Here is a 16,580-nt window from a genome sequence, read left to right on the forward strand (position 1 = left end):
AGAATACTATTTTGCAAGTGACTTCTTAGCTGTTAAAAGAAAATAGTAGAACAGATGATGCTGTTTCACCCCAGCAGTGAACAAACTGGTAACACAGGTCAATTTAATTTCACTGCAAGTAATAGTATGATTTAGCCATTTTTTTTTGTTATGAAACCCTGTATGTCAGCTTGAACTTAATTTTCATGATTGAAGTGTAGTTTTTGAAATGCTTTTGTAAAAGTGTTCTGTTCTTCACTGAGATGCTCAAGTCTACCAATCAGTGAAATTTGAAGCACTTGATAAAATTGCAAAGCTCCTGTTAGTCTAGTATAGGCTGTTAGTAGTATAGGCTCCTTTTTGATGGCCAACTTGATCTTCCAATCACTTCAGAGTATGAAGTCCTCAGTGAAGAACTGAGCTTGAACATTCTACATTAGAAGTAGTTGTACTTTTTGGCCAACATACTCTTAGGGTTAGATTAAAATTTAGTGTTAAACTATGATTTTAAGAAGCTTATCACTAATGAAAGCCAGCTAAGACTTGGACACATAAAAGGCTTTATAAAGGAGATTTGTAATTCCCAAATTCACATGAAAAATAATCACGTTAGTTTAAAAAGTTATGCTATTGCATTCATTAATAATTCATTTATTGTTAAAAGTTAAACTTTACACACAATGGCTAGTGAAAATTCACTGTCAGTACTTTAGCTAAGAGTGCCTTTAAAAGAAAAGTCCTGGGATAAGGTTACTTAGGTGGTAGAACCCAAGTAACCTAATCTGTCAGTCTCAGAAGAGGAAGTTTTGGATGAATGGATCAAGCACAGGACAGTTTTGAGACACCATTGGTTCAATTTTGGCTGAAACTTAGAAGAAGGTTCTGACTATCAGCACAATCAGGCTTTGAAACAATTTTCAACAAGAAGAATGGGAACAAGCAATCTAATGACATTCAGATACTACTGGGATGGCTACACAAAACAACTGTAAGATACCACTGCCTGCGGTGGCCTGGAACAGATGTCTTCCTGTTCTCTGTTTTCTGTATAGTTTTACTGCCCCTCCTTAGAGGGCAGTAAAATTCTTTTACTAGGAATTTACATTGATGTAAAGCAAATCCAAGCAAAATTTTCATTTGCTGCTCAGCAAAGAGCTGAATGAAATATCACAATCTATATATTTGTGATATAGTGAAAACAATTTAATACCTCTTTTGCATTAGCCTCCATGAAAAGATCAACTGCAAGCAGACACAATTAACACCAGCAAAAAGGGATAAGGTCTCGCTATGTAAAAAGAATAGCAAAGGTTACATAGTGCTGAAATAACATAGATGTTCTCAGATCATCCATGCTAATAAACTTAATTCATCTTAGGGGACTTAACTGATTAAAATAGACTCAGAGGGCTTAGTGGTCTTTGAAAAATTATGGAGGATAGATGAAATGCTGGAGGACTGAAAAAGAGCAAATGGATTGCTGTTTTTAAAAAAGGGAAAACTTACAGTTTGGTCTGCTTTATTTCACTCTCTCTCTGATAAATCCAACACTGTTCAAAAATAAAATGGAGGTGTATTATCACATTGGCAGATGTCACACACTTGGTGAGACTGTAAATATCTTGAGGAGTGGGATTAAAATTCAGTTAGGTCTCACATAGATTGAATGGTGGTCTGGGGAAGAAAAATGACTTTGCAGTAGGGACAGGGGAAAGTGTTACACACAGGCAGATATACCCAACTGCACAAGTATGGAAGGGGATCAATTAATTACACAGTAATTATTCAGAGAAAGATCTCAGGGCTAAAGTGGAAAGTGATGAGTCAGGAGTGAATATGACAACAACCTTACACTGTGAAAAAGGCAAGTGAGAGAACTGGCATATATGAACAACAGTACAAGTGACAAGACAGCAAGCACATAAATAAAAGAGGATAAATAAATATATTTATATAAATAAAACTTGTACTGTTTTGTAGTCTAGAAGACAGTAAAATTTGGGGTATTTAGTGTGTCATGAGAATAAAAGGGAGTAAAAGAGGAGAAAGTAAATAACAGTATTCCTGAATTAAGAGCTGTAAATTCTCCTGATGTTTGGAAAAGCAACATTCAGGTGGCTGTAGCTTTTTTCCTTTAAGTTTTTGCCTTGAGTTAGTCACAGAGAGGAAGGTTTGGACAGACAAGCGTCAGTGATGGAGTTAATCCGATGTATTGAACTGTCAGCCATTAGGTGAGCTAACAATCACTGGGCAATTGTGAGGTAAATTAGCTAGATCAAGAGGGCACTTGTAAAATTTATTCATTTTATTTCCCATTTGTGAAAGCTAATGCAGTTCACACAGGGAATCGTAACTCCTTCACCTGTAGTAAGGGAGCAGTTCCATCTTCAGAGCGAGGGAAGCAGGGTGTCAGTGGGACTAACTGTGTTTAACATAGGGTTAGAAAATTCAATAAAGAAAAGCAGCGAGGCTGCAAACACATTAACTGGCATTCTCTCAAGATTTTAACCCTACATTGTCTTGACAAAATGTAATTGACCTCACGGAATTTCCACCCCTGTGTGCTACCTTTAGAGCGGCTCAGAAATCGGCCATACCTGAAGCTGCACCGACAGCGAGAGATTTGGCGGGAGGGTGTAAGTTAAACTTCGCCTCAGCGCGACTGCAGGAGGGGCTTCCTAAATTGGTTTTGGAGGAGAAAAAAGAATTTTTTTTTTTTTTTTACTCATACTTTATTTAAGACAGGGACTAAGAATCCCACAAGTGAGGCGGCGGCGGCCCCCGTGTGGGAGGGGGGCGCCGCAGGTGCCGTGAGGGGCGGGCGCCTTGGGCCGCTGCGTGCGGGCGCAGCCTGAGGGCGCGGGGCCGCAGCCGCCCCCGGCCCGGCCGAGCCCCGGAGGAGGGCGGGCGATGTGGGAGGCGGCGCGGCGGCGAAGCCGCTCAGCTCCGCGCCCGCCGGCTCCGTGCCCCCGGCAAAGTTGTGCCCGAGCCGCCCGCAGGCTCCCGCTCCAATGCAGGCACCGCCCGGGCCGGGAGCGCGGCGGGACGGGGCGGCTGCCGCCACAGCCTCCCGCTGCCGAGGCGGCGTTTGCGGGGTTGTTCTGTGGGCTTTCTTGGGGTTTGGGTTTGTTTTTCTTGTTTCCCGGCGCACTGAGCATCTGCCTGGCGCGGTCCCCGCAGCAGCCCTTCAGGGGCTGGGCTTTTCCCGTTCGCTCTCCTCGCGGAGCTGTTCAGCGGGATGCTGTTGCCCTCTAGTGTCTGCGGGAATTGGTTATGGCTCTGTTGGGGCACAAAATTAGTCAGCCTAGTGCAGTAATTATTCATAACTTAGGGTGGTTGTAGCTGCTTGGATTCCCCAAATCCTGTCAGAAATTCATGTGTGCTGCTGCTCGGTTCAGCTGTCATGTGCAGCCCTCGGGAAATGGCAGAAAACTTGTATATTACTCAATTCGATGCCTGATACGCTGGATAATTGCTTCAGGTTTTGGTGTGGTGGGGTTTTCTCTTCCTAATGGAATGGTAAGTGAAAGAAAGAGGGTTTCTCTCACTGTCAGCATCCCCAGTCAGGTGTCATGGAAGAAATGGTTCTGAACTCTGCCTTATTATTAACTCTTTACACTTGGCAGTTGTGGGAGAAGGGAGAGGGGAAGTAATGGTATGGTCATGGACCAGACGGTGTGCTGGACATTTATCTCAGAGACCTTGAGCAAATCATTTACTCTTTAGATAGTGATGTTTTTGCAATTGCTGAAAAGTAACAGCGTTTATCTCAGAAAAATTGTGTGATGTCAAGAGCTTTAAGATATTTCTATACAAAGTGTTGTATGAAGGCAGAGTAATTTGAAGACTAAACTAAACTTTTGTGTTCTGTTGAAGTCTTTACAACCTTCTTTTAAACTATTTTAAACGTTGTATATTTAATATTTATAAATATTTTTCCTTGACAAACTGTAATGCTTGAATCCCTATCCTGTAAGGGTCTCTAGTACTGCATTAAGCAATGCAGCATGGAGCTTAGGATACCACAGGTACAGTAGAAACTACAAACTGCTTACCTGAAGGACTTGAAAAAGAATTTCTATCCATCAGAATTGCTGTGCTGCCTGAACCGTTCCCTTTTTTTCTAACAGCTGTGAGGGAGTGTAAACCTTTCAATAATCACACATTCCAGGGTTTGTTATGTGATACTAAAGGGTTTCAAAGGCTTCCCTTGACAGCTCATGTCTCATATCACCTTTTTACGAGTTGAAAATCTTTTTGATATGCAGTTGTAAGGTCTCATTCTCAGCCTGGATTTACTCATTTGAGCTGTTAATGCTTGAATATTTTAGTCAGTGGAGTAATGTTGTAAGTAGGGGTACTCAGAGGTTATTTTGGTGTTTTCATAACTGATTTAAAAGTCTGAGCCTTGCTCTTTACCCCAGGTTTGGTTGTGTTCGGTTGTGCTTTGCTGCTTCCTACCATATCCTTTGTATATCCAAAGATTTCCGATTTAGTAACACTAAAATGATTTCAGAATATTTCCTGTGAAGTTGTATTTCATAGTGAGTGGCCAGAGCAGACCTTTATGTTTAGAGCAGTTACGCAGCATTCTAATCAGTAGAGATTTAAATGTCTGTAGTAATATGCTAAACAATATGCCTCCTTTTTTTCTGCTCTTTGTTTAAAGCATTTAAAACTCATTTTCCATGTAATGCATCCCCAGCATGTCACCAGCACTGTGGTAGTGTCCAGGCTGGTAAAGAACAGAATGGGAATATAGTGATGGGGATTATTAGAAGAAAGTTATTAAAAATATGTCTCTAGATAAATGTAGTATACCTCAATAATACTGATGACTACTCAGTCCAGAACTTTTTAGTAGTTCTTGATGAAAAGGGTTTTTGTTACCCTTTAAGAGTATGTTTTTTACCTTTAAGTATGACCCAACTTTATTGTTTCTAATCAAGGGTCGCAGTAAACAGTTGCCCTAGCACAGGCCTGAGGTAAGACTAAACCAGTGTTTTCTTACTGGGCTTTGATAAATTTGATCTGATAAATTGAGAACAATTTCTTGCTTATTTATGGGTATTTTAGTTGAGCCCATTGTTTTAATCTTGATATTAGGACAGCAGAAAAAAGTTGCTTGTCATTTTAAAAATTGTGTTGATACTCATGATTCAACTTTATCAGACATTTTTTAAGATTGTGTGCAGTTTTATGTGCCTGTGCAGTTTCTGGATTGAGAACCTCTGTGAAGAATTTAGTAGGCTGCATTTCCAACCTGCATTGTCTTGTGGAAGAGTTTCCATGAGGGTTATCAGGGGGAAATGATTTACAGAAGCCAAGAGTTTGGTCATTTATGCTTAGCAGTGAAACAACAAACTAAAGAAAGCTGCAAGTGGTAGGAACTCGCTTATGGTGTCCTTTGGGTCTTTGGGGTTCCTCACAGTATTTGTTCTATCATCAGTGCTACTTTGGTAGTGAATTTAAAAACCCTGAAACCGCAAACAGAACAAGTTATAAACCCCCCAAACCAATCCAAATTGAAGATCCCTATTCAAATGCATCTGTTTCATGCTGGCTGCCTGCAGATGCCTGTAATTGTGACTGCCCAGCAGTATGTTCGGAATGGTAAATCTGCTGCTTAACAAGGTGATATTTCTTTCCTGTACCAGCGAGATTTTCACATGAGCAGGTTCTGGGCTGCAGAAACCATTTCTGCAGCAGATGACAAGAGCATTGAGCCTTTCTGTCTGTGTTCATAACAAAATGCAAAACTTGCTTCCATGACTCAGCTTTCTCTCAGCAAGATCTTCTCCATAGAGAGTCTGTAAGTTAAAAACCAAATTCTGAATATTCAAAGATGCTAATTTTCACCTTAAGAGATCATTTTGATACCTCCTGCTTTGAGCAGTAGAGGTAAAAGGTCCTGGTCTGAATTTTAACACAGTGGCATGAAAATGTAAAATAGGAGATGAAATGCAGGTTCTTCTAAAGAAATAAAGTTCTAGATAGAAAAACAAACAGGCAAATTTTATTGCTTCAAACCATGGCAAAATACCACACAAGTTATTTTATAGGTAAAATTTATTGCAACATCAGCATTACAGAACTTTGGATTTATTTAAATCTGATTCCTGTTTTCAGGTGATTTGAAGTGGTTTGGGGTACAGGTGGGACCATATTCCTCTGTCACTGAATTCCACATGACTGTAGAAATCAAAAAGAGCTGAGACTGCTGATGCAGGCAGCTCTATCTATGGTCAGCTCTATCTATGGGTGTTTTTCATTGAAACAATGCTAACAAGCTTGAACTCTTGTGAAGACTTTCTAGACTCTGTTTTTTTTTTTTTTTAATTTAAGCCTTTTTCTTATACTTAGATATTTTTTATTGATGTTGATGTTATCACGACTTCTCCTTTCTTTGGTAAATATTGCATTCTTTGGTCATGAAAGGAAGACTCCTCAAGCACTCCTCTTCTGAAATGCTGCTTCTCACAGCTTACTCACTGTAGGTGCATTGAGAATTGCACTTTTTGTCTGGTTGTACTGTAGGAAATGAGAGCAAGCAGGGAGCATCTTCCCTGAAGCCACTTCTAGAGATGTGGTAAAGGTCACTGTCATGATCTCCATAGGTCCCCCAGTGTGTGGTGTGGTGAATCCCAAGGATGTCACTGTCAAGGGGGTGCGTTGTGAGTTGTTTTAGCATGCTGCTGTAATACAGCACTAGAGTATCCAGCAAGGATTATTGCTCAGGGGAAAATGCTGCTGTCCCTCGAGGAAAGCAACTGTACCTGGTCAAGACTTTGAGACTGTTGATATTGCAAAATGCATGTTCTCTTTGACATTTTTGTTTTCTTCTTTCTGTGTTCTTTGGAACTCCTGCCATGCAAACCAGTCCTTAAGCAAGTGAAAATTACCTAAGCCTCAAGCTGATACTAGAGAGTGTGAGAGTGTGCATTTAAACCTCGTTCCTTGCTCTGTTGCATCCCAATTGCTGCCTGCCTTCAGCAGGGAGTGTGCCAAGTCTGGCTGTGTCCTGTGCCTCAGAGAATTCCTCACTCCTCACAGTCGAACCTCACATCTGTCTTGGCAGGTCCAGCCACTCCTCCTTACAGCTGCACTCTGTAGCCCCAGGGGGCACCTGCAATTAGGAGCCAGGATACAATGACAGGGCTTTTCTTGAAGAAAACACGGGTGTCTGGGCTGGCTCCAGATTTTCCTCCCTAAGGAATGGCATTAGGAACCGTGTCCTTGCTGCAAATGTTTCTTGGGTTGCAACCCTTGTGAAATATCCTGTTCAAACAGCTCTGTCTCATCAGCCCTTCCTTGCTATGAGCTTAGGTCAGTGTCAATTCTCATTTTTTCTGTACATAGACCAGCCAGATCTGTGGTTATCAAAGAGAAATAGGTGTGTGTACAGCTTTTCTACAGAATGCAGTCAGTGTTAAGTTTAGGCACTAAAATTATGTGTTTCTTGGCGTTCAGGCAGCTGAATTGGAAATGCGAAATGAAGAGAACCCTTCGTGTGTGTAATGAAAAATCATCTGTCTGGAAACCTCTCTCTGGTGTTAACTCATTCAGGATAAAGCTTCTCTTTGTCACCTGACTTGTTACCATGTTAAATAGCTCTGTTATGCCATCCAGACTGATATTCGTGAAGCTAGTGTGGCAAGGATTGGACGTTGCAGTTATTAAGAATGTTGAGTTCTTCTGAAGGTTCCTTCATATCGTTACTTGCTCTTTATACATAAGATAAAACCCAGGAAGTTGGAGTTATGTTATTTTGGTCTAACACTAATTAGTGAGCCTGGGTGAAAGGCAGGTCTCCTGCCCAAAAGCTTTGAGCAGGACTTTGTGCTGCTGCAGGGAAGGTTCAAGGCTGAATTTAAGGCTTCCCAGAAGAGGAGGGGTTGATAAACAGTTATCTGTGAGTAGAAGGTGAGGAGACTAAAATCCATCTAAAGCAGAATCTATCCAGACAGAAGGAATCTTGCTCTGAATCTTAACTATGAATGAGACAGCTCTCGGCACTTGCTGGTCATGCTGAATTTTGCAGTTTTGATGAATAGAATGACTTGGAGTTTTTCTCCCTTCATCTGATTTTTCTCGTTTATTATTACTTTATGCTCATCATGACACTAGGAAGATCTGTCTTCAGGGTTTAATTAAATTTCTGGACGTTACATGGGTATTGTTAAGTATATAACTTTTTTTAGCCTTTTTGAAAATCTGGAGTGAAAGACCAATTTGCTTACAATGTAGGATTAAAAAAAAACCCAACCAGGAATGGAAGGATTAACCTCTCAGTATGGAAATGACCACATCAATGCCACACTTTATCCTAATCCCATTTCCAAACGGGCCTGGGTGCAAACTACACTGAAGTTACAGTGGCATGTTCCAGATCTTGACACACTAAATATTTTTCAAAATCTGCTTTGAATCTTTGTTTATGACTTATGATCATTATTTTATGCTTGTCACACCAGCCAGTTGTTTTACTAGGGAGTTTTGACAGCAGTTGTACTGCTGGTTTGAAAAATTGCTCTTTCCTTAAGTACAAGATAGAACATAAGTATATCCTTAGGTGATCTGCATGTTAGGTTCAACTTTTGATTTATTAATTTCTCTTCTCAAATGTAAGAGCTTGATTGTTTTATGGGTTTTTTTAATACAAAGAAATGCTTCTAACAGCTTACAAATCCACAGTCCAGAAAAATGCTTTGTTTTCCTCTAATGTTGCAGGAAGCAAGTTTTGCTTAAAAAAATTCCTCTAATAGATGTAATACAGAGTGTATCAGTACATGTTTGTACAGCAGTTAAGATGTGCATGTTCTTGCTTCTTTGAAAAACTAATACAAGATAGAATTTGTTGAATCATGTTGCCCCAGCTTTTTACAGGTTATAAATTTTCTTCAGTACTTTGGTTGTTAGCAGTTGTCTACTTGGAGTTAACTTTTATCTTTAGGTTAAAAGAATTTCTAAAACACTGTAAATACTTTCCTTTTATGTCTTGCTTTTCAGTGCCTCTGCCTGCTTTATTTGATCCTCTGAGTTGAGGAACCTGTGAGATTTAGAGACCTTCAAATGCACATGGCAAGTAGTGGGAGCAGAAAAAAATGTTATTGCAAAATGTTGAGCCATTGGTCTCCAAACCTCTGGCTGGCAGTGATTTCTTTGCTCCCCATTAGTTTAAGCAGGTGATTCTTCACAAGGTGGTGTCTCATTTAAATCTCTGATTTTCTTTTCTTCTAGACTGTACCTTCAGTAAAGCTCTGTGGAAGATAGATGTGTGTGCTGCAATGGTGACATAAATATTTCAGAGGACTGGAACAAGTTGTTGGGAATCTGTGTTTGTTTTTCATGCTGCTGTTGAGAGCTGTCTAAGGCAAGTAAACACCATGAGTTTTATCCTGAAACTTCACAGACATTTTCAAAGAACAGTAATTTTGCTGGCCACTTTTTGTATGGTGAGCATAGTTATTTCTGCCTACTACTCGTATAATGGCTACAAACAGGAAAATGAACTCCCTGAAACCTCTTCAGAAGTGGAATGTGGTGATGCTCAACTGTTGCCTTACAAGCTGATGGAGGCGAAGACCACGAGGCCTGTTGATCCCCTGAGGACAGATCTTGTAGTGCTGGTGTTTGTGGAAAGCCAGTACTCAGCATTAGGCCAAGATATCGTAACCATTCTGGAATCTAGCAGGTTTCAGTTTCACACTGAGGTTGCATCTGGGAAAGGTGACCTCCCAGTGCTTATAGACAAGAACAAAGGCAAGTACGCTCTCATAGTGTATGAGAATATCCTTAAGTACGTGAACATGGACTCGTGGAACAGAGGCCTTCTAGATAAGTACTGCATAGAGTATGGTGTGGGTGTGATCGCATTTCACAAAGGCAGTGAGAACAGCTTGCAGAGCTTTCAGTGGAAGGGTTTTCCTTTCCATGTCCACAGCAATCTGGGTATTAAGGACTGTTGCATTAACCCTCATTCCCCACTGCTCCATGTGACTAAACCTTCTAAGCTTGAGAAGAGGCCCTTGCTTGGAAATGACTGGGCTGTTTTCCAGATTAATCACACAACTTATCAACCAGTGATATTTGCAAAAGTAAAGACGCCAGAAAACCTTTCTCTACCTGCTGCTCTCTATGCCACAGTAATTCATGACTTGGGGCTCCACGATGGGATTCAACGAGTCCTTTTCGGCAATAACTTGAATTTTTGGCTGCACAAGCTGATTTTCATAGATGCCATCTCTTTCCTCTCTGGAAAGAAGCTCACACTGTCCTTGGATAGGTACATTCTGGTTGACATAGACGATATCTTCGTTGGCAAGGATGGAACAAGGATGAACACCAACGATGTGCAGGTAAAGTATGTGCACAAAATAATGGTCATTACAGCAACGTGATTTTTTTAATCTGAAAGTGGGTAGTTGTTCATACTTGGAACTTCAGGGCTCCACCCTGGAGCTGTTCATATTTAATGCACGTGTTGAGAGTTTTACAAGCCACAAGTTTTTGGCTGCCACTATGCTAACCTCTGCATTCCTCTGGCTCTGAGGGAGAAAGTCTCTTCTTCCTTTCTCACCTGGCTTCAAATGGAAGTTTCATGAAGGCTGTGAATTTAGCTGGTAGTTTTGTAATTGTGGTTTTATTTAAATTGCCGCAAAAATGTTGGGTGAGATTAAACGCAGGCTTCTCCTTTTGAAGAGGTCTACGCTTAATATGACTTTTACACCTTCTTTTCTCACTAAATGATAATTTTCTTCTTCTTTGACTCTAGTTGCAACTCCAATCTCTGGATGTGAGAGCCTTCCCCTGGTACTGTGCTATTTGATATTTATGCATAAAGTTTTGCTAATTGCTGATTCCATTGGTATTCATGAACCTTTGCTGGAATGAATGAAGTTTTCATTCATGTTTATATATGAGTTTCCAACATTTGTATGTTTGTAATCATCAGGCTAAAACTAGCTTTCATTAGCAGATACATAAGCTGAGGGTAACTGAGTCAGGAGATATAACTCTGTTATGTAAATTGAGAGATTCTTTTTGAGTACCATTGAGAGCTGACTTTATCACAGACACCTCCCATTTCCGCAGCTCAATGAGGTTTGTTCACCACTGGTAACTGTGGTTATGGCTGCACTACCAAGCAGTTTGGATCAATATAAGTCCATTTCTGGAGCTCAGTTTGTGCTGGGCACCTGACATAGGCACTTGCTGCAGGTCTGTGGAAGGCTCAGATAAATTCTGAAGTTTGCTCCCATGACGAACTGCTCTGTTACTGCTGCAACTCTCCTCCCACGCTAGTTCTGTCCAAAGGGAATCCAGGACAGGACCTGCAGTGCCCTTCCTGATAGGAACCTGAACTCAGCAAGCAGCCAGGAGCTGAGGGTTGCCTGAAAAGCACCCAACTGATCTAACTAATGAACACACTAACAGAGACACGCCCTATGTGCAAATTACAGAGATTTATCCAATTGGAATATCTCTGCAGCAATCCGGAGCCATCAACAATTTTCCCAGCCATATAATTGCCACTATTAACAACACAAGTTCCCAATTTAACAAATGGAAGCAAGATAAACGTCCACACATCCTGGCTTCTCCCAGCTTTATGATTCACGCTGCAGCAATGTGTTGCCCTTGGTCTTTTGGAAATAGAGTCGGTGTGAGAATTTTAATGACAATGCAGCACTACTTCTGGCCTGTTCTGGGTATCTGAGGGCTGGGATTTCTTTATCGTGGAGGAGGTTCTGATGGTTCAGCTGACTGGGTCTATCATGCCCCAAGGACTTGTAGCTTATTTACTTCCTCTCAACTGCCCATGTACATCCTCCCTCCTTACACTTTGCAATAGGTTACCCAGAGCAGAGACCCAAAACCAAGGAGGACACTTAAACAGTCTGGAATCAGCAGGGAGAGGAACCAAGAAGGTTTCTGATGCAGCCCCAGGATAGGGGGTGGGTGGAAGGAAGAGATGAAGTGCTACGTTGTTTAGATTTTCTGAGTCCTTTAGCATCACTGCTTTGTAGCAAATGGCTGCAACTGCTTTCCTCTCCAGTTCTGTACTCTCTTTTGGCATTGGCTCCGCTTTCCATTCCTCCAGGGTGGGAAACCAGGCACCCCACCTCCCTGTATTCAGAAGTTTTGTCCATCCTTTCATGTCTTGCCATGCTTTTACAAAAAACAAAACAATAAAAAAACCAAAACCCATCACCTGCATGCATAGGCTTTTTATTACTATCCTTTATCCTCCTCGGCAATGTTAGCACACTATTGCTCCTCAGCTGCTTCATAGGAATTACTTATGTACATGCTTTGAATCTCACTTGTCCCAGAAGTAAGTACAGATTATGTCAAGTAAAACTACTTACCCTTAGACATCAGACAGAGCCCCAGACAGACAAGGCCAAGACAGAGAAGGATGACAGTGCCTTAAAAACATTGTAATTACTTGCATTCAATAAGCCTGGCATTTTCCCAGAGCTGTCTCTGGGGATGATTGTGCTATGTATGGCTCAGCCAGGCAACAAGGAGAGGACAAGGTCTTTTGCTCCCTTTTGCTGTCTAACCTGATAAAAAGCAAGGAGATTTTCTTCATTCTAAGGAATCTGAGATCTAGATAGCAAACTGATGGCATCTCACTTTTTTTGTCCATAATAGCTATATTGTCCCAATCCTTGACCACACTGGCTGCCCAAAAGTACTATTTATTTTGAGTAGTTCTCCTTCAAGAGTCTGATGTTCCTGATGGAAGCAGTTTCTGTAAAGCAGTGTTTTCATATGGGCCATGAAAAAGCTCAAAGAAAAAGCAGGGGGAAAGGGTCAAGACAACCAATAATGTTTTTATGCAGTGACTAAACAGATCTTGAACTTTGAAAAGGTAATACTCTTGCACAGCCCTGTCTCAGTGCTTTGGTTTGGATACAAGCATCATCTAGCCAACCAAGGACACAGTCACAGTATCTACACACACATCCTATTTAAAGCAAAGTGCAGATTCATGGATAAACAGCAGCATAGGGGTGGCTCTCAGATCTGAACAAGTCTTTTGCGCAGGACATTGCACTTTTAAATACAAATTTTCCTCAATCAGTGAGAAATTTCGAAAAGACAATAATCTTCCAATTTATTTTTAGGACAAACCAATCGAGGCTGAGATTACTTAAACCTCAGTTGAAATAATTACAGTGAGGAACAACTTCAATTGACTTTAAATACACTTTCAGCTTCCTCAAACTGACATCTTTGTCTTAACAGTTTATAACTGAGGGCTATAACTGACTTTACCTAGAAAAAGCAAGAAGGACTGGAGTGCTAGAAAAGCCTGTGATCACACAGAGGGAGAAAATAACACAGACCCTGGTTTATTCAGATTCATGCAAGTCACATGACATTGTTAATTCCAACTGGTTTTGGTCTCTGCACAGAAACTTCCAGCAAAGGACTTTAATGATGTAATAATTACCTTTTTCCTTTTATGATCCTTCTAACTATGCCTTAATTTATGATGCTTTTAACTAGCATATATGTATCCTGAGGCTATAATGGATGCTCATTTATTTAAGCCAAAAGATAAATCATAATGAAAGGGTTTTTTTAAAACAATAATTAACATGTATTTTGATAATCATAACAGTAATTATGGTAAAAAACAGAATCAGATCTCAGAAGAAGCCATGAAGATCCCAAATCGTTTGGACTAGCAACACTGCTCTATAATTTTGCCAAGAAATTATGCGTCAAAGTGGCAGGAATGAATCATCATGCACCATTAGGAGCTACACCCAGTGACACCCAGGGACAAAAATGTGAGCTACACTAACCTCCACCACGAACTGCAAATGGCAATCACAGAGCAGGTAGTGTGGAACATGCCTTTCCTCTCAGTTATCAAGCTATGCTATCCTTATACCTCTACAAACATGATAGATCATCAGGAAGGATGATCTATCTAAAAGAAATAAGAGAAGAATCACAGAAAGATAGGAATTTAGGTTTGATATGAAAGGTCTATTTATATTTAAGAAAATGGTTTTAGTTGTGAAGTACTATAAGCTCTTAACATGTGTCAAATGACCCAATCAAGCAGCCTTGATCTTTAAAAAACCTGTTGGCTCCTAAAACAATCAAAGTAAAAGAGCACACACTCTTACCTGCTGTCATCCTCCCTTTAGCAAAAACTACTGGTTTTCTGAATTTTTTTCCCATCTATTAAATCTTACACATGCAGATACTCAGGCAGACTGTAACTTGCAGGCAACCCTTTTTCAATGACAAACAGTAAAGTCAAACCAGGCTGAAAACATTGTTTAAGAAATACCCTATGCATTTTACCCCTGAGTCAGATTTATTTCTGGAATTCAGTTCATAGAATCACAGAACCATTTGAGAAAAAAGGACCTTAAAGAGCATCTAGTTCCAAACCTCCTGCCATGGGCAGGGACACCTTCCACTCCACCTTCCACAGTTTGCTCAGAGCTCCATCCAATCTGGCCCTGAACACTTCCAGGGAGGAGGCATCTACAACTGCTCTGGGCAACCTGTTCCAGTGCCCCAAATTAAAAAAAATAAATTTAGCATTACACAAGGGGTCCTCATATAAAAGGAGATGACAGCAAAAAGAGAGGAAAAATGGTTTCTTAAAGGAAATTATATAATATGGTACCTTTTCCAGTCAAAGTTTCTTCTTTTATTTTCCTCACCGCTTCTTGGCCATCACTTTCACTGTTTCCAGCTGTTAAAGGACAAAAAATGAAAAATTAGCAATGCAATCAATTTAAGGACTGGCACCTATGAAGTCACAACCACAGTGTAGAACCAGTGTGAAGTTTTAGGTGGAAAGGTGTGCTGCAGACGCTTTCAAAGAGGGCTGTACAAATGCACTGTGATTTCCACAAGTTCTGCCAGTTTATCTCATTTATTCATATAAAATAGAACTATCTACTGGACCAGCAGACTTGAGACTTGAGTCTGTGAGACAAGTGAATTGTATCACATCCAGATTGGGCAAAAACTTCACTACAGGTTAGAGCAGATTTCCCCTTGCTCTTTTTCCAAAATGATGACTTCCACAGTTGGAGGAAAGTCCTGACTACCCAGTCTCAAATGCTCATGAGAGGATTTATTAGTGCTAAGATAAAATGTAATTAGGCATCACATAAATGTCTTTTGTACCATTCAGCTTAGGTGGGTGGTTACTAATTGCCTGACATTTGTTTGGCAATTTTTTTATAACACGTCAAAGGAAAAAAAATAAGCACAAGAGATATAGGAATTAACACAAGTTGAATTTTTAAAATTAACATTCACTTTATCCATCAAAATATTTTCCATAGCATGGAACATCAAAGCACCTACTGTTTATTATCTAAATTGGATAACAATACTGTTATCTCTTATGAATTTCACAAAGCTGCCTATTTTCCTTATTATATAAAACTCTGCCAAACTTTCTGTAAAGATATTTTTTTTTGTGCCAGCCTGCAAGTATCCTGTTCAGCACCACAAAATAAAATGAAGTTGGAAGAGACTTCAGGAGGTGTCTGGTTCAGCCCCCTGTTCACATTAGCAGGTACATGCTTGTATTTACTTGTGAAAAAGGACTTGAAACACATCTTTGTTTTCATGATATGCAAGAAAACACAACATTTACATAAATTTAGCCAAAATTAATACACTTAGCATTCCAGATACTGGAGAGAAAATAATTCTCACATAAAATCTAGATTCATACAGGTGTACAACTGCTGTCTATAAATTCCATTAACTATGGATGTATATTGCTGGGAAGGAAGGAAGGAAGGAAGGAAGGAAGGAAGGAAGGAAGGAAGGAAGGAAGGAAGGAAGGAAGGAAGGAAGGAAGGAAGGAAGGAAGGAAGGAAGGAAGACCCAGAACAACAAAGCAGATATTTGCAATATTTTCCTCTTGCTGTTTTTCTGCCTTTAAAACCATCCAGCCTTGTAGAGAAGAAAAACATTCAGTTTGATGCTAATTTCCAGATATAGATGCAGCACCAACAAACAAACCCTCCAGTGAAACCCTGCCATTTCTGGGGAAATTTGTGCACAGGGTTCATGGGCAACAGATTAATTTTCCTCACTGTTTCATCTCAAGTAATGTACTGGAGTAGGATTTCAAACTCAGAGTATTGTTATTTATTAGGCTGGATAGTGTTATGCTAGAAATAAGAACACTTATGTGCCAATTCTGTGAACATCTTATTTGATTCCTCTTTTATTCTGCACCTCTTGTGCCGAGATCTGGCTTATTAAAGCCTCCAGTGTCATGATATAACTCTCAGTATGTTCATTTAATTTGTTCTTTTAAAAGAGCTTATGTTCACAACAAATTTTAATTTGCTTTATTTTGCTGTTATATAAATGGTTATTCATTAAAGCTCAGTGCCTTCCAAATGAGCTCATTTTATTTATATTTGCATATTTTTCACTCTAGACCACTGGGAAAAAAAATTATTATTTTGCTAAACAGTCACTTCAGATGTCTGTTTCCAGCCTGATCCAACAGAGTTTGAAAACCAGATGCTGAAGGCTGGAGTATTGCAAAATTGAAATAGCTTCAGTGAAAACTGCCACAATATTAG

At 40.1% G+C, this 16,580-nt stretch overlaps 1 protein-coding gene across 1 annotated transcript; it reads left to right on the forward strand.

The window, feature by feature from the left end:
• Positions 1–9,223: 9,223 nt before the first annotated feature.
• On the forward strand, positions 9,224–10,379 carry LOC128949975 (bifunctional heparan sulfate N-deacetylase/N-sulfotransferase 3-like). The gene has a single exon (XM_054294867.1). It carries the CDS (start codon positions 9,366–9,368, stop codon positions 10,377–10,379), a length of 1,014 nt encoding a protein of 337 aa, XP_054150842.1. The 5' UTR covers positions 9,224–9,365.
• Positions 10,380–16,580: the final 6,201 nt, after the last annotated feature.

The sequence above is a fragment of the Melozone crissalis genome, unplaced genomic scaffold (genome assembly GCF_028551555.1).
Source record: "Melozone crissalis strain CALT ecotype California unplaced genomic scaffold, PUWL_Pcris_2 ptg000361l_1, whole genome shotgun sequence".
Classification (NCBI taxonomy): domain Eukaryota; kingdom Metazoa; phylum Chordata; class Aves; order Passeriformes; family Passerellidae; genus Melozone; species Melozone crissalis.

Bases quoted from the DNA above. Each gene is read 5' to 3' on its own strand.
- LOC128949975 (XM_054294867.1), top strand. From the start codon at position 9,366: ATGAGTTTTATCCTGAAACTTCACAGACATTTTCAAAGAACAGTAATT.